We start from the raw sequence: 22,244 nt of genomic DNA, 5'->3' as shown, positions 1-22,244 counted from the left end.
GCATGTACGTGTCAGTTAATGTGGTTTCACTGCTTTATCTTGTGCTTTGATATAATAGATTGTTTGGATTTCTTTAATAAATGTTATATTTAGTGCTCACCCGACATGCTGGGGAGTTATAACAGACGGGGTCAAGTGTAACTCGGTAACAAACCACCATCTATCATACTTCATATCAATGAAAATACTTTTTGACAGTGGAAACCTCATCAGAGGAGATCTTTTTGGACTATTTTATAGATATATTATATAGATTATAGAGGTTTAAAAAACAATACAATTGTTAGTTGGAGCCTCAAGCTAGTTTTTTATTTTATTTTTATGCTTTATTTTCTATTTATAGTCAATAAATGAACATTCCCTCTCTTTTTGCAACACGACTCTGTGTTTGTCCTCACTTGCTGCTTTGGTCATCGTGTGACAGGCCGACTACCTGCAGCCGAAGCTTCTGGGGATTCTTGCCTTCTTCAACATGCAGCTGCTCAGCTCCAGCGCAGGAGAGAAGGACCGCAAGAAGTTGGTGTGTGTGTGTGTGTGTGGGTGTGTGTGTGTGTGTGTGTGTGTGATCCACTGCAGACAAATAATGTCATATTTGAGAATGTATTGCTTCTGAGTTCACATTTAAGGTTCAATATTTCTCACAGCAATATTGTATCTGAGTAGATCAAATGTTGTTGTTTGTCCAGCGACATTCTGCTAAACTCTTTTTCTGTGCAGGCGTTGACCAGTGTGATGGCTCTGATGCGACTGATGGGCTCCAAACACATCAGCTCCGTCCGAGTAAAGATGATGACGACGCTCCGCACTAGCCTCCGATACAGAGAGGACTTCCCCCTGCTCTGCTGCCAGTCAGTACACACACGCACACTTTAAGGTCAAACGGGAACTGTATATCTGTGCTATATTACTTCTGTAAAGATGAACATTTAACCTCTTTGCTATTAAAATTGTTTTATAGATAGATGGATGGATGGATGGATGGATGGATGGATGGATGGATGGATGGATGGATGGATGGATGGATGGATGGATGGATGGATGGATGGATGGATGGATGGATGGATGGATGGATGGATGGATGGATGGATGGATGGATGGATGGATGGATGGATGGCTGGCTGTGAGTTATCTACTAGCAGAGGTGAGGTGTATGAATACAGATGACACACCTGCCTCCCTGACCACAGTTAAGGTGTCGGGGAAGGTTGTAGGAGACTGTCTGGATGATCAACTCTCTTTGTATCTTCACAGTGATTATCTTAAAGCTTCTGATCCTGCGTATTAATCCTTTCCTCCTGTGCGTTCAGGACCTGGGAGTGTTTCGTGAGGAGCGTGGAGCCGGCACACTTGGGCCCTTTACTGAGTCATGTTATTGTTGCACTCCTCCCCCTGATCCAACTGCAGCCCAAAGAAACCGCTGCCATTATCCACTTCCTGATACTGGACAACAGGTAACACACACTCACACACTCACACACTCAAACACACTTTGAAATGACTGAACTGTGCAGAAAGTAACGCATCAAAACTTGAGAAGAGCTAAGAGTCTAATTCCTGCTAAATTAAAATGTTCATTTTCAAGTTTAATACCAAAATCAGCACTTAATTCCAGACTAACATAATAACTCTGTTTCCCACAGGGAAGAAGTCAACGACTACCTCCATGAGATTTACTTCCTGCCAGACTACCCTGAGCTGAAAGACATCCACACTGTTCTGCAGAACTACAAGAAGGTCAGTATGGACGAGAGGATGATCATGAAGATGAAGTAAAGGAAGGATGGAGATGGTGTTGAGAGGTTAGTGGTTGACCTCAGTGGAGTTAAGGATGAAAATATGTCTGATCCATCCAGCTGACAGCCAGCAGCAGTGACCTGGCCGCAGCGCTGCAGCTCTCCATGAGAGCCGTTCAACATGAAAACGTCGACGTCAGGATTCACGCGCTGACCAGCCTCAGGGACATGATGCACAGCAAGCAGGTACACAAACACTCAGGGGTCCAACGGTCCTGGAAAACCTGGAAAAGTCATGGAAAAGTCCTTTTTATTAAGTAAAATCCTTGAAAGTTTTGGAAAAAGTACTGAAATATTGTCGTCTTAAACGTACCATAATGTTCTTTACCATACAATATATATTTTAGTTTTTATTATGTTGCACGGACTGCAGGAGTGGCTGCTGCAGCACGTTTGTGCGAGTGAGGCGGTGGAGCCGGTCATCTCCAGCCTGGTGTCGGTGCTGCTGAAGGGCTGCCAGGACTCGTCCCCGGAGGCCAGGCTCCTCTGTGGGGAGTGTCTGGGGGAGCTGGGGGCCGTGGATCCTGGACGTCTGGATCTGTCACACACACACACACATGGCGACCGCAACACCTTCGTGGTGAGCTAGACAAGACCAAAGCATGTGCATGTATAAGAAAACCAAATATATAGTCTGTAGCTTATAACTACGGCCCAACATACTTAAAGTCAGGATGTGGACTTTGTCAGAAGGGAGCCTCTCTGTCAGAAACTAAATGTAGAAGTATATTTTTCTGTGAACAGAGTGGAGTGAATGATCCTAACTTTGCCTACGACCTGCTGACTGAGCTGACCAGAACATTTCTGGCTTACGCTGATGACGTGAGAGCACAGGACTCTGCTGCTTACGCGATTCAGGTACACGCACTTGTGCACTCACACTTGCTTTAATTTGTGTGCGTCTTACCTCTTGTTCGTAATATGCGTTTGTGTATTGCTGCTGTGTTGTGCACCGTAGGAGCTTCTGTCCATCTTCGAGTGTCGCGAGGGTCGAACCGACTCACCGGGGCGCCGTCTGTGGAGGAGATTCCCAGAGCAGATTCAAGAAATACTGGAACCGCACCTCAACAGCAGGTATTCAATTGTACAAACTCCTACACGCTCTGATCCCGTGTCATGTCACACGTACAGTAATTAGTGAGCTCAAATCCCTCTGTCCTCCCGCTCTATCTTCAGGTATAAGAGCAGTCAGAAGGAGGTCAACTGGTCGAAGCTGAAGAAGCCGGTGTACTTAAGTAAACGAGGCAGCAAGTTCTCTGATTGGTCGGCAACTTGGGCCGGATACCTCATCAGCAAGGTTAGCTGATTTAGCTGAGTCGTGCTGATACACATCCAATGTGTCCTGTATCCATCTCTTCTAATCTGTCCATTTCTAGCACTTTTTGACTTTGCAAATACACGTGTAACTAATAACATTGTGACATTTTGGATATCGAAATGGAGGTCATGATATCTACTGACAACAGAGAGTTCACACATGAGTTTCAAGCCCATCGAGGTCAAACATGAACAAACACAAAGATATAAATATTCAAGACAATATGAAGATGAACACCAAAACATTTTTATTCACATTTATATGCATAAAGTTGTCTTTGAAGTCAGAGGTTTTATGTGTTATAGGTGAGACACGAGCTGGCCGGCAGAGTGTTCACCTGCTGCAGCTTCATCATCAAACACGACTACAAGGTCACAATCTACCTGCTGCCTCACATTCTGCTCTACATGCTGCTGGGCTGCACACCTGCGGAGCAGCAGCAGGTGAGGACACATCTGGATCCCCTTACAAAACAAATGAGTCCAGGTTTTTTTTGGGTTTGTAATAACACACCTCCTTCCAGGTAACGGAGGAGATGCTGTGCGTGCTGACAGCGGGAGATGGACGAGGAGGTGGGTGCGGTCAGGTGACGGCCTCCAGCCTATCACAGCTCAGCACTCAGACTGTGTTCAGCATGATATCTCACCTCACTCAGTGGAGCCGCCACATCCTGTACTCCAAACCCAAACAAAACGGTTAGTGACCCCCCCCCCCCCCAGCGCACAAATCTCAAGTCCATCTGTCGAGTTCTCACTGCGGTGGATATTTTTTATTATCCTTGTTGTTCACTAACCTGCATGATTAACTCGCCGCTTGAAGTGAAAAGCTGATGCATATTATTTGCAGACAGCGGGGAGTATCAGCGTGTGGTGGCCTTCCTGAGGGGAATCCCGCAGGATGTCCTGGCCAAGGCCTCGCTACGATCCAAAGCGTACACTCGTGCCCTCATGCACTTTGAAGCGTACATCTTGGAAAACAAAGAGAACATTCAGGATCATCTCACCTTCCTGCAGGTATGTGCTCATTTCCTCTGCTTTTAGAGTTGAAATGTTTTAAAGTGACGTTGCAAGTTGTTACCTTAATCTGCTTTATGTGTTTGAGTATTCAGACCGGCATTGAGTCATTAAGTGCAACAGTGCAAGTCTAGTAATTGTCCAAGTCATTTGTTTTATGATTGGCTGCTGCAGACCGTGTACGCCGCGATGCATGAGCCTGATGGAGTGAGGGGGGTCAACGCCCTGAGGAGGGAGGAGCCGTCGCTACGGGAACAGATACTGGAGCACGAGAGCATCGGCCTGCTCCGAGACGCCACCGCCTGCTATGACCGGGCCATACAGCTGGAGTCAGACCAGGTACACACACACACACACACACACTCACACACACTCACACTCACACTCTGTTGAAGATAACTACAGTATGTGCTGTCAGATTTAGTTTGTTATTGTTCTTTCTGTAATTCTTTCCCGATTTCATAATTTTCATCGTCCCTTTGTGTACAGATTGGTCACTATCACGGGGTGATGACCTCCATGCTCGGCCTGGGACAGCTGTCAACAGTCATCACTCAGGTCAATGGAGTCCTGGCCAACAAGTGAGACACACACACACACACACACTGTACACACACACTGTACACACACACTGTACATTATGGCCCATCTCATTCTCACTTGCTTTTTAATTTAACCCACTTTAACTGTCGGTGGAGAAGGAGAGAATATTTAGTTATATATTCATGACAATGTTGATGATTTCTTAAATAAGGGACTATTGTTTATACTTGGATACCATGTGTGTCAGTGAAAATCCCCTTAATTTAGCTTTATACAAACACATTAAGGCACCAGTGGAAGTCGGAGCTGAACACCTACAGAGTGGAGGCAGCCTGGAAGCTCGGAAAATGGGACCTGCTGGAAGATTATTTAAGTTCAGGTAATAAAACACACAGATGATTCTTGAACGCTACAACATGTTGAACCATTTGTTGTTGGGCTGAACAATTAACCAGAATTTTATTGAAACCACAATATGGACTCGTGTAATATCTAAGTTACAGGAGGCGCAATAATAATAATAATATTAAAAATAATAATAATAATAATAATAATAATAATAATAATACATTATACTTGTACAGAGCAAGATTTGTTAAAGGAGAAATATGTGTCAAAATGCCATTCTGAATTATTACAAGTGTATAATTCTAATTGCTATACGGTGTATGGCCTCTCGTGGAGATTTGGATTTTCAATTGTTAAAATCAATAAAAAACAGCGTTTGTAAAAAAACACCTGTATCCTAAAAAGGTTTGCTTTCTACAGATACTTGCAAATGCAATATGTTTTTCAATGAACATAAGGATATTGATGCAAAGATTATCTTTCCCTCAGATATCGTGAATTATATCGCAATTGCGTTATCCGTCAAAATAATCTCAATTATACATATTTTCCAAATTGTTCAGCCCTAATTGGTAGCACTATATGGCAGCAATAGAAATGTCATTACTATTGTGTCTCCAGACCTGCAGTCTAATACCTGGGGTGTGCGGCTCGGCCAGTTGCTGCTGTCAGCTAAGAAGCCGGATGCCGAGACTTTCTATGAGAAGCTGAAGCTGGTGAGGAAGGAACAGGTCGTCCCTCTGTCTGCAGCCAGCTACGAGTGTGGAACCTACCAGAGAGGATACGAGTACATCGTCAGGTCTGTGTGTGTCAACGGATTCTTGAAATCATTTGTGTTTCTGCATGTAAAAGCATTTTTGTAGTTGATTCCTGGTCGTCAGTAGCAATAACTTCTCAAACCTAAAAACCTGTGTGTGTGTGTGTGTGTGTGTGTGTGTGTGTGTGTGTGTGTGTGTGTGTGTGCGCGTGTGTGTTTAGGCTCCACATGCTCAGCGAGTTGGAGCACAGTTTTACTGAGCTGCAGAAACAGAGGGAATGCTCCGCCCCCAGCCTCAGCCAGCTGCCTCCTCATTTTACGGATCGACTGGAGATGACCCAGAATTCCTTCAGGGCCAAGGAGCCAATCCTGGCCCTGCGTCGTGCCCTGCTCAGCCTGGGACCACAGTAAGGATGCAGAAGCAATATTAACCTTCATGCTATTCGTCTGCATGAGCATTGTTTTTTGTAGCTGTTTTCTTTTTTTTTTAAACGGATTCGTTTGTTTTTCTTTATTTAGCCCAATTTGTTAACATTGTGACTCTGCACCTGGAACCTCTCAGTATTATTTCTTAGTTATTTAACCTGCATAACTAATGTGCCTTACAATCAGGGACATCTCCCTGCTGTGCATTATTTCAGGTGTCTGTGTCTTCTTTTGTTTTCTGTGGATTAAAAGCCTTTTGAGCGCTTGATGTAAATCTGTAGAGAAATCTGTGTAAATGATCCAAGTCCAGGCCACATCACACCTTGACTCAGGCCTTGTGTTTGCTCTGCAGGCCGATGAGCAAGGAGCTGGTCGGGGAGTGCTGGCTGCAAAGTGCCCGCGTGGCCAGAAAGGCAGGACATCACCAGACGGCCTTCAATGCACTGCTGAATGCAGAGAACACACACCTGGCCGAGCTGGTCACAGAGAAGGCCAAGTGGCTTTGGTCCAAGGTATAACCAACCTGTACTGTTTAAAGTGCACTAGCAGTATCTCTTGTGTAAAACAAATAACCTGACCTCTGCCATGTGTGCTTTCCTATTCACAACTGGGGTATCATGTGCACACACAGTAATACACAAAACAACATCAATAAAAACCTTCTGAATGAACGTGTCGTCAGGGCGACGTGCACGAGGCCCTCATCGTCCTGCAGAAGGGCGTGGCCCAGTGTTTCCCTGATGATCAGCCACTGACGGACCCTCGCAGCCTGCAGACCAAAAGCAGGGCCATGCTGCTGGTGGGACGCTTCATGGAGGAGACGGCCAACTTCGAGTCCAATGCCATCATGAAGGCATACAAGGTGACAGCCGTGATATGATCTGTAGAAGGGATTAAATAATGCTTTGATTTAATACTGCACAATTTCTTTATGCCTCTTTAGGAAATTGGGAATTTCTGGCATTTTATAGCCCAAGCGATGAATTAATAATTGTCGTATTAAGCGCAAAAAATAAAACAAGTGTTTAAAGTGTGTTTCTTGTGTCTCTTAGGATGTGACCAACCTTCTGCCTGAGTGGGAGGATGGAAACTTCTACTTGGCCAAGTACTACGACAAAGTGATGCCAATGGTGACGGATAATAAGCTGGAGAAACAGGGGAACCTCATCCGGTACATTGTCACATACTTTGGAAAGTAAGTTTGTGTCTGCTGATATCCAGGCCCCCAGTCTCTAATCAAAGGCTGAGCAAATGCTCTTATCACTTACTTTTGCTCCCATCATGATTTAAACGTGTGTCGTTTCCCCCTCGCAGAGCCTTGCAGTTTGGAAACCAGTACATCTACCAGGCCATGCCTCGCATGCTGTCTCTCTGGCTGGATTTTGGAGCCAAAGTGTGCGAGTGTGAGAAAGGTGGGGGACCAGCAGGGACTGTAGAAGTAGAGATACACACAGGGGGAGATGAGACACTGGCAGTTCCACCACTTTATTACTTTAAACTTTGTATAAGCAGCAAAGACAGACAAAATCTGTAAAGGCCACTCAACATTTAATTAAAAATAACTGTAAATGTGTCCATAAAATAAATACAAGTATTGTGTTGGGTATGACAATCATAAATATAAATATAAATATACTCTCTACCTGTCATACTTGTATGTATATTTCAGTTTTTAAATGTTAAAGAATTATTAGAATTACTGAAAGCATCCTGTAAAATATTCTTTTTCTTTTTTGTCTTGTGAGGTTATAATGTAACGTCATCACATTCTCGTGTTTGTTATGTGTATAATGTTTCCTGTATTAAATAAACATATTTAAATACTACCCACACCTCGCTCCACCACAGCTGGGCGATCAGACAGACAGATGCGACAGGAGCTCGGGAAAATCAACGCGGCGGTGAGCGAGCACTGTGCCAACTTGGCGCCGTACCAGTTCCTGACCGCCTTCTCCCAGCTCATCTCCAGGGTGTGCCACTCCAGCGACGAGGTCTTCACCGTCCTCATGACGATCGTAGCCAAAGTCTTCCTGGCGTACCCGCAACAGGCGATGTGGCTAATGACTGCAGTCTCTAAGGTGTGTGTCAGTCAGCTTGATGTACTGAATCTCTGCTGTGGAATAGTTCAAGACATAGTCAACAACTAAACCCTGTTTGTTTCCACACCTGCCATCTACTAGAAGTGTAAAGACTGTATGTACTGTGTGTGAACTATAACTTTTCTGTCTTTATTTCCTTTCCTTAGCTATATTTTGGTCATTTAATCCGTTCACTTCCCTTTACAAACATTACAAATCCCTTATACTATACTTTGTGTGATTGATTGACCAGCTGTTTTAGCACCTGCATAAACTCGCAAGACTACTTAATTGCTTTACTGTGTGTGTGTGTGTGTGTGTGTGTGTGTGTGTGTGTGTGTGTGTGTGTGTGTGTGTGTGTGTGTGTGTGTGTGTGTGTGTGTGTGTGTGTGTGTGTGTTTCTTTTCAGTCTTCCTACCCCATGCGTATGAACCGCTGTAATCAGATTCTTAAGAAAGCAATTAGTCTCAAACAGTCTCTGGAGAAATTCATCGGAGACGCCAACAGGCTGACTGACAAGCTGCTGGAGCTCTGCAACAAGCCGGTACACACACACACACACACACACACACACACACACACACACACACACACACACACACACACACACACACACACACACACACAATAGTATTATATATTACATAAATTAAAATAGACAGTGCACTTCCAAACTAATTTTAGCCTTATAAATGTTGTCTAATATCTAGAATCTAAAATATCTATATAAATGTACGTTCATTATAAGAGTAATAAAGCAGGTTTTCACACTATGTTTTTCTGTATTGAATGACGTACACAGTACTCTATTGGAAGGTACTATTTAATGTTGTTTCATAATCCGTTTCAATGGAGCCTCAGCATAAAAATATAGTTGTTAACATATTTCAAAAGCTTATATTGACATTTTATTGGTAGATAAGATTAGATCAAATAAACATTTATTGGTCAGTAACCAGAGTGCTCGCAGCAGCCAGTAAAATAGGGACACATGAAAAGAAAGTATATAAAAGAAGCTGTAAATACATATTTCTGTGAATGTATCTTGCAGGTGGATGGTAACAGCACCACCCTCAGCATGGGCGTTCACTTCAAGCAGCTGAAACGTCTGGTGGAGGAGCCGACCTTCAGTCAGATCCTGATCCCACTGCAGTCGGTCCTCATCCCAACGCTGCCCTCTACTGGCGGGGCAAACAAACAGCACGACGCCTTCCCCGGACACTGGGCTTACCTGGACGGCTTTGAAGACACTGTAAGAGAAAGAGAGTGCCGATTGTTGTCATAAACATTTTAGTAGGAAGGTGCCAAAAAGTGTTTCATAAAACACTGTTACAAAGAGTAGTCATAAAGCAACATGATCTTAAAACCTGATTTTATGATCACAGAAATCATCTTGAGGTGGTTTATGCCTTGTAACTCTAACCTGTGTGTGTGTCTGTGTGTGTGTGTGTGTGTGTGTATAGGTGGAGATCTTGGCCTCCTTACAGAAGCCTAAGAAGATAAGTCTGAAGGGTTCAGATGGGCGGAGCTACACCATGATGTGTAAACCTAAAGATGACCTGAGGAAGGACTGCAGACTCATGGAGTTCAACTGCCTCATCAACAAGGTGTGCGACATGCGTTCATTAAGTTTAACTGTACAGGAACTTGATCTTTTAATCAAAAAAAGAGGAAAAGCTGGATTGTAATCTAGTTTTTCATCAACAATGTGTTTCAAATTGAATCAGTTAATTTCTCCATAGATTGAACCTCCTGAATTGAACTTGCACGTTTGTACCTAATAAATTAGTATCTCAGTGTTAAGTGTACAGTAAATGTGTTACCCCACTCTAAAGAACCAAACCAGCAGTATTTATCGTACGTGCACGTGCTTTCTGTGTGTGTAGTGCCTACGTAAAGATGCTGAGTCGAGGCGGAGGGAGCTACATATCCGTACCTACGCTGTGATTCCTCTCAATGAGGAGTGCGGCATCATCGAATGGGTCAACAACACAGCCGGACTTCGACACATTCTCACCAAGCTGTATAAAGAGAGAGGTCATCTCCCACACAATATCACCTGTCAGCATTATAAATGTTATCAAACTATATATATATATATATATATATATATATATATATATATGTATATGTGTGTGTGTGTGTGTGTGTTCTAGGCATCTACTTATCAGGTAAAGAGCTCAGGAAGCTTATTCTACCGAAGACGGCGCCCTTTGAAGAGAAGCTACGAATCCACAAGGAGGTGCTCTGTGTTCGACACCTTCCTGTATTCCACGAGTGGTTCCTCCGGACCTTCCCTGACCCAACGTCATGGTACGACCCTACATGCAACGCCTACTGTGTGTGTGTGTGTGTGTGTGTGTGTGTGTGTGTGTGTGTAATATCACTCACCGTGTGTGTTTACAGGTACAGCAGTCGCTCTGCGTACTGCCGCTCCACTGCTGTGATGTCCATGGTGGGCTACATCCTGGGTCTTGGTGATCGCCACGGAGAAAACATCCTCTTTGACTCTTTCACCGGGGAATGCGTTCACGTCGACTTCAACTGTCTCTTCAACAAGGTTTGTGTTTGTCTCAAGTTGTCCCATAATATAAATGACTTAGGCTTCATTTACATTATAAATCTTTGTAAAGAAATCATGAAAGATTCATAGCAATTGTTTTAAATATTGAGTTTATGCACTACTTTTTCTGTTGACCTACCTTTTCCCTGTATTTCTGTAATGCTCCTTGGTCCCCGCTCCACTAGGGGGAGACGTTTGACGTGCCTGAGGTGGTTCCCTTCCGTCTGACCCAGAATATGGTCCACGCCATGGGGCCAATGGGCACCGAGGGTCTCTTCAGACAAGCCTGTGAGGTCACCCTGAGGCTAATGAGAGACCAGAGAGAACCGCTCATGAGGTACACGCAAATAAATACTTAATGATTATCAAATAATCCTTAAAATCTTGTTTCAATGGAGTATAGAATAAACGGTTTTTAGTAGACTTGGGATAGAACACATTTCCTAAGCAAACATTAACTTATTCAAGTTCAAGACCATTTTTAAATGAAAGGATTTCTAAAATACTTGACATGATTATACAGTATGCTCTATGTGATGACGATGATCACTGGCAAATTGATAATGGTTTTTTTTTTCAACGTTTCTGTTTGTCATTTTCCGTCCAAGTGTGCTGAAGACCTTCCTTCATGACCCGCTGGTGGAGTGGAGCAAACAAGCCAAAGGACATTCTAAAGCTCAGGCCAACGAGACAGGAGAGATAGTTAATGAAAAGGTGAGTGCCTTTCTTGGAAGTATGTTTACATGCATTTAGAGCAGCGTGCATGTCTAATATAACATATAAATATCCCACTTTTGGAATTCGTAATACTGTATTGTCTTATATTTCCCCTCTCCTTCTCTGTCAGGCGAAAACCCACGTGTGTGACATCGACCAGCGTCTGCAGGGAGTAATAAAGAGCAGGAACAAAGTGCTGGGTCTGCCTCTGTCTATAGAGGGACACGTCCACTACCTCATACAGGAAGCCACAGATGACAAACTACTCTGTCAGATGTATCTGGGCTGGGGACCCTACCTGTAAAACACACACCTAAAGTGCCCTCAAGGTGGCTCTAAACACCCATGACTGTTTGTTAAATAGCTCTTTTATAATGTAATGTTTGTTCTAGTACTTCCATCATTGTTTAGTTTCCTGTTTTCTGGAAACAAAGGATATTTGTTGTATTACTTTCTCTTGTAATAAAGGATGTGTTTTTTCAGATTTGATTTTGTAGGTAAACGTGTATGTATGTAGTTTGTCTTCTAATCTCTTAATCCTCATTAGATTCTCTTTAGCAGTCCGATAGTTTTAATCCCCTGTGTGTGTGTGTGTGTGTGTGTGTGTGCGTATGCATGCGTGTGTGTGTGTGCATGTGTGTGTGTGTTTCTCTCCTCTCCTTGCACATAACCAATGGTCCAATCAGCTGATCCTTTTCACAGGAGAACCAATTAGAGTGAAGTGTTTGCTCATGAAAGCCTTAAGAGGCTGAGGAAGACTTTGTGAGGATTACTATCCTCACAAAATGATGAGGTAAGTGATGTGGAAGTTCTTCTAGTGAGCAAGGATTGTGTTGTCCAGTCATGAGTTCAGACTCTCAAAAGGTCACTGTATTTTTTGTCATTACTTTTCTCATTTTTGTCAATGCCTGGCTGCTGTTTCAGCTTTCTTTTGGATAAAAGTCTTTTAATATTTTGTTTTCAAATGAAGAGGAGCTTTCCAAACCACCACTGGATATATGGGTTATTTTTGAGGATGTCAAAGAGTGACTATTGTCTTTTTATATTATGGCAAGATCATCTTTGCACGAGTGTGCTAGAACCTCTCTCTCGGAATAGAAGTTGCATTTTGTAGATATATTACATGTTTTTATGTATTTTGAGTGACGTAGGCGCATAGAGATTGTGCTTTTATTCTGAAAAACGCAACCGGAAATTTCGGCCAGTGATTCTTTGTGATCATTATCGGATGTTTTCAGTCAGATTTGTGTAAAAATGTAAACTAGTTAACCAGACAGCTATCAAAGTCCATACATTCAGCTTTTAAACAGATAGTTTGCTGTCAAACGTTCTGATATTTGAAGACGAAACACGCTGCGGTTATGCTAGCCTGTGAGGCAGCAATTTAAAAGTCCTACATGGAAACAGAGATAACGGTACACATAAACACCATGGATGTATAGACACGTCAACCGGCCACTCCTGCCCGTTGGTGTAACTGTACTGAAAGTGAGCCGTTACAACCAAACCGAAACTGTTAGCCAGTAGCCAACACAGCCAACTCTCCAGAGGAAGAAGCACTCAGCATGGCTGGAGGATAAACTGACAACACGCGCAGGTGCTTGCACTTGCGTCGTCTTCGTCTTTATGAGTAGCCCTATGTCGGCTAGTCGGTTTTAACGGACAGTAATCTGGCTAACAGAGAGTGGCGGTTGGTGGCCATGTCGAGGTCAGCTGGTTGTTTCTGTTGTGGCTCTCTGAGCTTTTTATATCCAACGGCAGCATAGTCCTGCTGGACCGTTAACGTTCTGTTAGAACACCGAGGACAGCGCGCGACCTTGGAGGACGTTGCCATGGATTTGACACGGATGGCTGTGGATGCTGGTCAGTTCATCAACCGGGCTGTTCAGGTACAAAACATTTCAGGGTAACGTTAACATTAAGTAACGTTACAAGTAAATAAACTGCGTGTGGTCTTGAGACTTTAATATCACCCTCATGGGGGTTAGGACACTAAGTCATAGCACGTTAATAAAACGATACAATAGCGGTTAGTTCAACAAATCTTTTTTTCAAGTGGGTTTTGTTGTTCTGTGATTCCGTCCCAGTACACGGAGGAGAGTCTTGGTCAGGCGGACAAGACAGGGTTGCCCCCCGGGCTGGAGGAGCGCCTGGTCCTGACAGACGCCACCAAGACCTGGACAGACCAGATCATCTCCCAGACGGAGGTTTTATTGCAACCCAATTCCGGTGAGAGACTGTACATTGTTTATTTAATCGTATTATTCATTTAAATTGTCAGCAGGTCCTGGAAGTCTTTATATGTCTTGATGAATTTAATTTATTTTTTTCAGAATTAGGGGATATTTTAAATAACAAATGAATTGCACTGACCTCTAGCAAATATAAAACACTTTCTATTCCTAACAATGTAAACTGCAATACATGTATATATGGGATGTTACATTTTACTATAGAAAAAAACAAACTAAGAAATTATCTACAGTGTATGGACAATGTATACCAAGTAATTAAAGGTGTTGATGGATGCCATTATTTAAATGAGTATTCATTTGATCATTTGTAAAAATAAAAATATAGGGCCTATATGTACTGTACATGTCGATAAAGTAAAAGATGTGTCTTGATAAACACTCCTCATGTTTGCACCAAACCACAACCAGATGTAGACAAATGCATGTGCTATATCTCCAACAAGTGGGGACTGGCCATTACGGTCTACATAAAAACCACTGAACGATGACTATGCTCTTTGCCTCCATTTGCCCTCCTACAATAGATGCATCTCCTGTGTGCTCTTCTGTTTCCTCTGACTGTAATTGGCTTGTTCAGATGTATAGGGATGGTTATTCTTTTGCCTCCAATTACCTCCGCTAATGGAATTATAAGTGGATGTGGTCTGCAGTCTATCAAATAAGGGGACCATTCAGATGCCATAAATAATAATCTTGTATGTTTATTCAGCCTCGAGGATATATTTGCAGATCTAACACCGAGGGCTTTTAGTCTCTCTGAAGAATCATTTTCATTTCATTTACCTTAGGATATACCTCATTGGCTTAATGCAGGGACCAGTAGTTTGCATATAGCTGCCTACTGTTTCACATTATATCAGGTTTCAATGCTTCCTCTAGTAGAACATTGTATCAAATGCCTGTTTAGTGGCATGCTTTGACTATATTTGTTTATAGTATTTATTTGTATTTTTTGTTAAGGTATCTTTCTCATATTTTTATTGTAATTTTTCTATTCTATACTTGTGTTCTTGGCTTTTGCACTACTTTGCCTGTTTTTTTTGTTTCCTCTTAATCGGTTTATTGTTTATTGTGTAAGGCAAGTTACTAATTATTAAACCTACTTGAGCCATAAACTTTATTCTGATTCTAAATGTGCCTTGCAGCATCCTGACACCTGTTATTGACAGCTATTTAAAGGTTAAACTGTGTTTTGTGTTGTTATTCGTATTAGCCCAATGGCATCTCCGGAATGAATATAAAAATATCGAAATGAATTGTCAGTGGCTTTAAGAAAAGATTACCCTTGAACCTAAATCGAGCTCTTGGTCGTTGATGAACAGGAGCGCGGTTAGAGGACCGGCTGTATGAGCAGCTGGATTGGAGCGTCCCCCCTCGGCCTTGTGCACATGAAGTACTGGGAGACCAAATGACCCAGGCTGGGCTTGAGATGGGGTCCAACACCCCCTATGGTGATTATACATTAATATGGATAATGCTGATCTGAATAATATGATCAGTAAATACTTCTATTTTAAACAGCCGTATGTTTTGTGTTCAGGAAGTGCACTGCTCAGGAATGGAGAGGCTCAAAAGCAGCTTGGCGAGGCAGAGAGGAAGTTTGTCCAGAGCACTAACATCCACTTTCTCACCCCGCTGAGGAGTTTCGCTGAGGGGGAATACAGAGCCATGCAGGTCACACACACACACACACACACACACACACACACACACACACACACACACACACACACACACACACACACACACACACACACACACACACACGCATTGCTGTTATGATTGGGGCACTTAATTGTATGTTTTAGATGTCCTTCTCAGTAATTGCTTTTTTTTTTTTAAATCATGTACAGTTTATAAATTGTTTGTATTCTTAAAGTCACAATATATAGACTCCTAGAAGCTGCTGGTGGTGTCTGTACAGACCCTGCCCCTTCTGGACATCCACTTCTATTAAAAACGTAGCCACCAGGTGTCAGATCGTGAGCACGCATCCAAGAGGAAGCTACGGAAATGACGAAAACAGGGTTGAAAAAACGTAAATATAGCGAAACAAGCGGACAAAGCTCTTTCCAAAATGAGAGTGCATCTGAGGTTGACTTTTACCTGCTGGCGAGTGCCATAACCATCGTTGAGCTAGGGAGGAGGGGCCAAATTTAAATGTTGTGTTTACAAAACACAATTGAAAAATCCTACTGCGTGTGCGTGTGCGTGTGCGTGCGTGCGTGTGTGTGTGTGTGTGTTTCATAGGTTGAGCGCAAGATGTTGGTGAATAAACGTTTGGACTTGGACATCGCTAAGACCAGACTGAGAAAAGCCCACGAAGCCGACCGAGAGGGCAGAGTGAGTTACGTGTCTTGACCTTCATTATTGTAGAGAACCTTTAAATAAAGGTTTTTCTTCAATACTTTTATCTTACCTGCATCAATCCAAAAACTCACCAAAATCCTTTTGTTTCTATCATTCTTTTCTCGTTCCACCTTCCTGCGTTGTCTTTGTCAGAACCTGAATGCAAACCCGCTGGAAAACGACTACGTGTCTCATGTCTCTTACATGTTCAGCTTCCTGCGCGTTAAATGGTTAAAGGTGAGTGATGCTAAAGGGCCATGAACACTGACAGACGCAGCTGAACTCGCTGTTTGGTCACTGAGTAAGTCACTTGTCCTTTTTCTGTCTCTCATCCAATCAGATGTGGGCTCAGGAAATCGCTCAGGTGAGTCCATGCTTATCGTTGCATACACACAGGATCTGATGTAAATATTCTATGTGCTGTATTAGAGGGAGACTATTTTAATAACTCTGCCAGCCGTTATAGAATTGAGCATGGTGAGTTTCATTTAGGCTTAAGCCTTTCTGGGATTTGTTTTTGCTACAAAGTTGGACATAATTAGAATGACAACAAAAGATGATTGTGTGTGTGTGTGTGTGTGTGTGTGTGTGTGCGTATGTGTGCGTGTGTGTGTGCGTGCAGGCAGAGATGGAGCTGAGGATCTGTCAGAGTCTGTTCGATAGACAATCAGAAATTACAGGACGAGTTGTGGAAGGAATCAGCAACACTCACGTATGTGCACATAAACACACACAGAAAGATAGAAAATAATATTCTGTCATATCTCTCAAGCTTGGTAGGTGTGTGTGTATTTTTTTAATAGGGGTATAGTATAGTAGGTTTTCTTTCTTTGCAACAATTGTAACATGAACTGTATACTCATTCACACATTGAGAATACCCAATGCAAAACTCTATATTGTTTACTGTAGTTTGTCATTTATCATCACCTCAAATTGAGAGAATCTAATCTGTAAAAAATACATTTTTAGCAACAAAGGATGCAAATATTTCCGTTTTTTTCCTTTTTATAAATGCAAATTGTGCCATCGGTCTTTCAGATCAACCACATGAGGAGCCTGACTGACTTTGTGGAGGCTCAGGCCTGTTACTTCGACCAGTGCAACCAACATGCTCAGGAGCTTCAGAAGCAGCTGGCCAGGTCTGTATGTCTAGTTTACAGCACCTAAAGAATAAATCGTTATAGAACTAAAATATTGCATGGAAGTCCCTCATTGCTTCTTTATGCTATTTGAAAAAAAAAAAAAAACTTCTCAGTTTTTTGCACATCACATCACTACGAAGCTACAACTGGCAGCTATCCAGTGAAAATGGCAATTTTGAAGTTTCTCAATTTTCTCAACCCATAAAGTGTTCCTTTGAGAAAAACTCTACTATTTCTTAATCTCTGAAAAATGCCACAAAACTGAAAGCTCATAAAAGTTTTTAATTTGGAGATCTGGGGATTTCACAGGACACTGACAAAATGCGCTCTCATTGAGGTCATAGGCTTTTTCATTTGTTGCTCATGAAAGAAGGAAAATTGTAAATTTTGAAGCCAAATATGGGATTTAATAGAAATGTTTTATTCAAAGCTATAACCCAGTTGGCCATCTATCACCGGACATCTAGACTCCCAAAGAACACGAGACTATTGAGAATACTTTTTTAAAGCTAATTAATGTTTTCACATTAATGACTTTGTTATGATTTTGTTTCTTCTTACAGCATTCCAGCAGTCTTCTGCTCCAATAACTGGCAGTTAGCAATTAGTAATGAAGTTAACCAGCTGTCCACAAGCAACCATGTAGCCAATGAGCCCGCCAGGGTAAATCCGATCACTTCAATTCCCACAGAGATCCACCAGATTCCAGACTTCAACCAGGATTCATGGACTGCAAATCCACCTGGAACCAGGCAGCCAAACAACAATTTCAACAACAACAACTTGTTTTCTGATGGCCACGCAACCAGCCACTGTTCAGTCGTCAATCAAGCACTTGATGGTGTCTCTACATCAAATTCGGGCAATCACCGAGCAGATCAGGTCTCAGCCAGTGCACGCCACAACGCAGCACCTGCTGCAATAACTAATGGAGCCGGTAGTGCGACAACAACGGCTGCCCCACCTTCTCAGCTCAGTGGAAACGAGTCTCAGACAGCAAATGCAGTCGCCAGTGACACCATAACAACTGATGACATGGCTATTGAGACTTTGAAAACCAATGACATGGCTGCTGAGCCTCAAACAACCAATGAAACTGCCAGCGAGCTGCCCACCGTTGTCCAGGAGTCTTCAGCTGATTTAGAGCAGCGGTAATTGGCATTGTAAATCTGAGAATACAGACTGCATTATAAAGGAGAAGATGTACAATCATTATATTGTGGTATGGTAAAAAAAAAGTATTTATTCCCATAGGGAAGATCATGTGGTTGTAAAAGTATTTATTTATTTTTCTAAACGTGATATAGTGCCACAATCATTTTAGCCTTTAAAACATATTCATATAATATTCATGTTGTATGGAAATGGTGACTGTTGTGTATCAGTCCCCTCTTGTGGCAGTGGATGTAATATTTCATGACCGATTGTTCTGTTTGCAGTGCGGGTTATTTTTACGTTTAGCTAAATAACAGAACTCAATAAGCTTTGTGCCAAGTGTATGTTTGTAACATGATTGGTGTGAAAACATCGATTTCTTGTGCGAGTGTCTCTGCGTGTTTGTGTCCATGTCTGTGAGGCCCCCATGTGCACACTTGTGTTTACAGCTTCCCCAAACCTGTTACACCTTTTGTGTGTGTGCGTCCATGTGTGTGTGTGTGTGTGTCTGTTACCTCTTGACTCATGTTACTGAAAAGCTGAGGTCATTTTCCTTATTAAACATGTGTCTTACATGTGTTTGGGAGTCCAGCGAGGTGCCAAAACACCAAGTTGAACAGGACCTTTATGCTGTCGCATGGTTTAAAAACATGTTTCCTCATGCACACTCTGGGTGTTTCCCCCTACACACAGTCCAAATCCAAATACTCACTTTTACCCCCATTAGGTGAAATGGGTATAAGTTTCCAAGTCCAGATGTTGTTAATTTTCTTTGTGAGGGCAGCCTCGCTCTACTGTGGTGTGGGTCCACTCTGGGGACCCTGAATGGAAACACACGCATTAATGTAGCACTGACCCTACTGATGTAATCACCCACCAGCTCTATGCTTTTGTCCCAATATGTAAAGATGTGTGTGTGTGTGTGTGTGTGTGTGTGTGTGTGTGTGAATGGATAGCTACAGTCTTCGCATTCATAGTTTTGAACAGCGTGTCCATGCACTCATAATTAAGTCCCATGTTGTACATTGAGCTGACGTCAGTGTGCAGTTTGATTCATGTGGAAATAAATATGCAAACAGTGATGTCATGTCAATCCAAGTTAAGTGTGGATCTTTTGTCCTCCAGTTGTTTCTCTTATTTCCGCGTGGAGTGTACTTTCCCATATCATTTACACACACACACACACAATCATTTCCAGATTGAGGTTTTGATCAGGCGGCCAAGAAAACAATATTTAAAACAACTTCTCACACTGTTATGCTTGGCTTGCTTTACTGATTGCAGTATTATTAAAATTGTATTAACAGGATATTTAGGTCATGTGGTGTATGACACGCACACACTGAAATACTGTTCCAAGAAAACTAATCAAAGTGTGTGTGTGTGTGTGTCTCATGTATTTAGCTCCCATAACTTCACCTCATTCCTGTCCGTACAAACAGATTAGATCAATAAAGCCCCAGTTATGTGATATTGATCCGAGCACAGTCAGGAGGCTCGTGGTTCAATAACACTATAAACACTTCTATGTCAACACTATATCAGCTCAATGTCTGAGAGGGGCCTCACAGGAGGCACAGCCAGTGCTTAAAGACAGATTAAATAATGTTTCGTTCCTGTAACTTTCCTCTGACTCAGCCAAACAAGAATAGATTCTCCTCAATCTGTCCCTCGCTGCTCATGAGTGTGTTTCCGCCAAACTGACACAGCAAGTCCCGGCTATCTTCCCAAATAATTCCCCGTATAAATCCTGTCCATCAGCAGCTATCCCTCTCTGGTCTTCTTGTGATATTGTTCGCATCTGTGATACAGGAAGGACGGGAAAACTGAAATGATGTTTTGCAGGTCCGGTTGAGTGAGTTATGAAAGCAGAAGGGAATTGGGATGTTTGTAATTATATTTGGCTCGGTTCTTTCCTCTACCTGAAGGGCAAAGACACGAGAGACCTGGCCAATACAGCAGCACAAAGAAGATGCAGAACTAATAGAATAAAAAGAAGTATGATGTGTGAATGGTTTTGATTTAATTACAAATCTCAATCCAACATGTGTAGACACTGGGCTGATGCATTCATAAACAACAAATCTCCATACTTAAGAAGGTCTGTGAATTGCATCTGGGCGAGAACATCCCCAGGTATACAAAACTGTATCATCTGCATACAAATGAGTATTAATTCCAACACCTTTATGTAAAGAGAAAATAAAAGTGGGCAGTCTTGAGGTACTCCATTTAGTACAATAAGCCAGTTTGAACTGCACACATTGATTTTGACATATTGAATCTTACCTGAAAGATCATTACTAAACCAGCAGAGCTTAGTTTAGCTCAGATTTCTATTATTTTGAATCCTAACTTGTTCTCTCCGTGCACTGTTTATAGTAAAGCATTAAGCTATAACAGGCCCATCAATCAATTCACTATTTCTAACCTCATTAGACATTATAAGTCAGCTACGTTCTTACAATGGCTCTATTGTTTTACAGTGTACTGTATTTCAATCATGTCTCCATGGTTTTCTCCCCTCCCCTTCCTACATATTAGGGTTAAGAAAGGGATACACCTAGTTCTCAATAAAACTGGCCCGTGTTGGCTGACTGAGTGTGCAGTTTATTCTTCAGTTAAGTCCTGTTGCTGTTTTTAGCCAATGAAGTTGTGCTGACAACACCCAGTGTCCCAGTTTCTCTGGTTTCGTCAGAACAAACCAGACGACAGGATCTGTTCTCTTCTAATTCTCTCTGATCTGAATATAATTAGTGCTAATATCAAAATCCAAATTTCATCATCTGTCTGTATCTTTTCCCCTCACCATCTTCTTCTCTCTGATATGCTTTCACCAGTCCTTCATCAATCATCACTCCTCCTCCTCACTGCCAGCTGGGAGTGTTTTCTTTTTTTGTGACAGCTAAACTGTAGGTGTTGGTGTGCAGACCTGGGTGGTAAATAGCATCTGGTGGCTGCTGATAAATGTGTCTCCCCTTTTACGGAGTCATGATCATGACATAAATAGAAAGAGAAGAAGAAAAAAAACATGGGCACCAAGGAGAACAAGATGATGTCACCAACTGTTTCTGACATACACTGAAGTTTATATCACACCTGCAAGTTATATCATATAAATGTATTGCTTTCCTGAGGGGATCCTAATTATTGCGTTGTATGGGTATAAGTGGGCCAGGGAACTGCACACACTCATGCCCACAGTGAGGTATTTTTGCTGCGATAAGGAGGAAACATATTGTACAATTTACTCTGTACCTTTCCTCACCAGCAATCCTTTCGCTCTCTAATTCTCTTTCTGTCCATCTCTTCCTCTGCTTCTCTTTTGCTGAGATAAACCTGGCAGCTTCCACCTAAATAAGTCGTCGTCGTCGTCCCCCCGCTCCAATTACAAGAAAGAAAAACATACATAGTTGCTGGCAGACATGCTGACGTCTGCAGGTCCATTCTGGAGGTCTGCCGAGAGTAGAAAGGTCGAGGCTTTTCCTCAGACCTTGACATGTTCTGCTGCGTAACGCCAACACCTGTTGACCAGAGCCCTCTGTCTATAAGAGTAAGGTCATCCGGCCTTCCTGAGAGTCCAATAACTCCTAATTCTTCCTCGTTCAATGCTTACAAGGTCACCAGGCAACACTAATAACAATCGCAGCCAGAAAGAAAATCTTGCAGCGTTGCTTAGCAACAACATTTTATTTCAAGTGGTAAAAGCATATTCATTGCACGCCTAAAATATAATCCAGACTCCGCAATGTTGCAATTTATTTTTTGGTTAAGGGATTTGGTGG

General features: G+C 42.4%; 2 protein-coding genes and 1 long non-coding RNA gene across 3 annotated transcripts; 2 read left to right on the top strand and 1 right to left on the bottom strand.

The window, feature by feature from the left end:
- Positions 1-50: 50 nt before the first annotated feature.
- On the top strand, positions 51-12,045 carry atr (ATR checkpoint kinase). Its single transcript, XM_029460294.1, has 31 exons — positions 51-520; positions 718-848; positions 1,308-1,451; positions 1,641-1,734; positions 1,854-1,979; positions 2,167-2,373; positions 2,538-2,651; positions 2,752-2,867; positions 2,970-3,090; positions 3,417-3,554; positions 3,635-3,806; positions 3,958-4,124; positions 4,299-4,463; positions 4,614-4,705; positions 4,955-5,046; positions 5,637-5,814; positions 5,994-6,179; positions 6,551-6,710; positions 6,881-7,060; positions 7,251-7,393; positions 7,513-7,610; positions 8,047-8,276; positions 8,686-8,820; positions 9,328-9,528; positions 9,740-9,883; positions 10,163-10,313; positions 10,433-10,589; positions 10,683-10,836; positions 11,025-11,176; positions 11,448-11,553; positions 11,687-12,045. The coding sequence occupies exons 1-31, from the start codon at positions 473-475 to the stop codon at positions 11,858-11,860; spliced, it is 4,476 nt and encodes a 1,491-aa protein (XP_029316154.1). The 5' UTR covers positions 51-472; the 3' UTR covers positions 11,861-12,045.
- On the bottom strand, positions 1,929-3,752 carry LOC115027177 (uncharacterized). Its single transcript, XR_003834359.1, has 4 exons — positions 3,625-3,752; positions 2,701-2,808; positions 2,107-2,331; positions 1,929-2,017 (listed from the first exon to the last, which is right to left on the bottom strand). It is a non-coding gene; the product is annotated as an uncharacterized LOC115027177 (long non-coding RNA).
- Positions 12,046-12,304: 259 nt separating the features above from the next.
- On the top strand, positions 12,305-19,552 carry LOC115027175 (endophilin-B1-like). Its single transcript, XM_029460295.1, has 10 exons — positions 12,305-13,445; positions 13,644-13,785; positions 15,134-15,262; positions 15,352-15,485; positions 16,062-16,154; positions 16,314-16,397; positions 16,501-16,524; positions 16,783-16,872; positions 17,201-17,301; positions 17,868-19,552. The coding sequence occupies exons 1-10, from the start codon at positions 13,389-13,391 to the stop codon at positions 18,457-18,459; spliced, it is 1,446 nt and encodes a 481-aa protein (XP_029316155.1). The 5' UTR covers positions 12,305-13,388; the 3' UTR covers positions 18,460-19,552.
- The last annotated feature ends 2,692 nt before the right edge of the window (positions 19,553-22,244 follow it).

Source organism: Cottoperca gobio, chromosome 22, assembly GCF_900634415.1.
Source record: "Cottoperca gobio chromosome 22, fCotGob3.1, whole genome shotgun sequence".
NCBI classification, from domain to species: domain Eukaryota; kingdom Metazoa; phylum Chordata; class Actinopteri; order Perciformes; family Bovichtidae; genus Cottoperca; species Cottoperca gobio.
Note: the sequence above shows the minus strand (reverse complement) of the source record. Positions and strands in the feature narration are given on the sequence as shown.

Bases quoted from the DNA above. Each gene is read 5' to 3' on its own strand.
- atr (XM_029460294.1), top strand. From the start codon at position 473: ATGCAGCTGCTCAGCTCCAGCGCAGGAGAGAAGGACCGCAAGAAGTTG. The intron at 1,735-1,853 runs GTCAGTATGGAC...TGATCCATCCAG, and splicing joins TTCTGCAGAACTACAAGAAG to CTGACAGCCAGCAGCAGTGA. The intron at 4,464-4,613 runs GTACACACACAC...CTTTGTGTACAG, and splicing joins TACAGCTGGAGTCAGACCAG to ATTGGTCACTATCACGGGGT.
- LOC115027175 (XM_029460295.1), top strand. From the start codon at position 13,389: ATGGATTTGACACGGATGGCTGTGGATGCTGGTCAGTTCATCAACCGG. The intron at 13,786-15,133 runs GTGAGAGACTGT...GTTGATGAACAG, and splicing joins TTTATTGCAACCCAATTCCG to GAGCGCGGTTAGAGGACCGG. The intron at 16,873-17,200 runs GTATGTGCACAT...TCGGTCTTTCAG, and splicing joins AAGGAATCAGCAACACTCAC to ATCAACCACATGAGGAGCCT.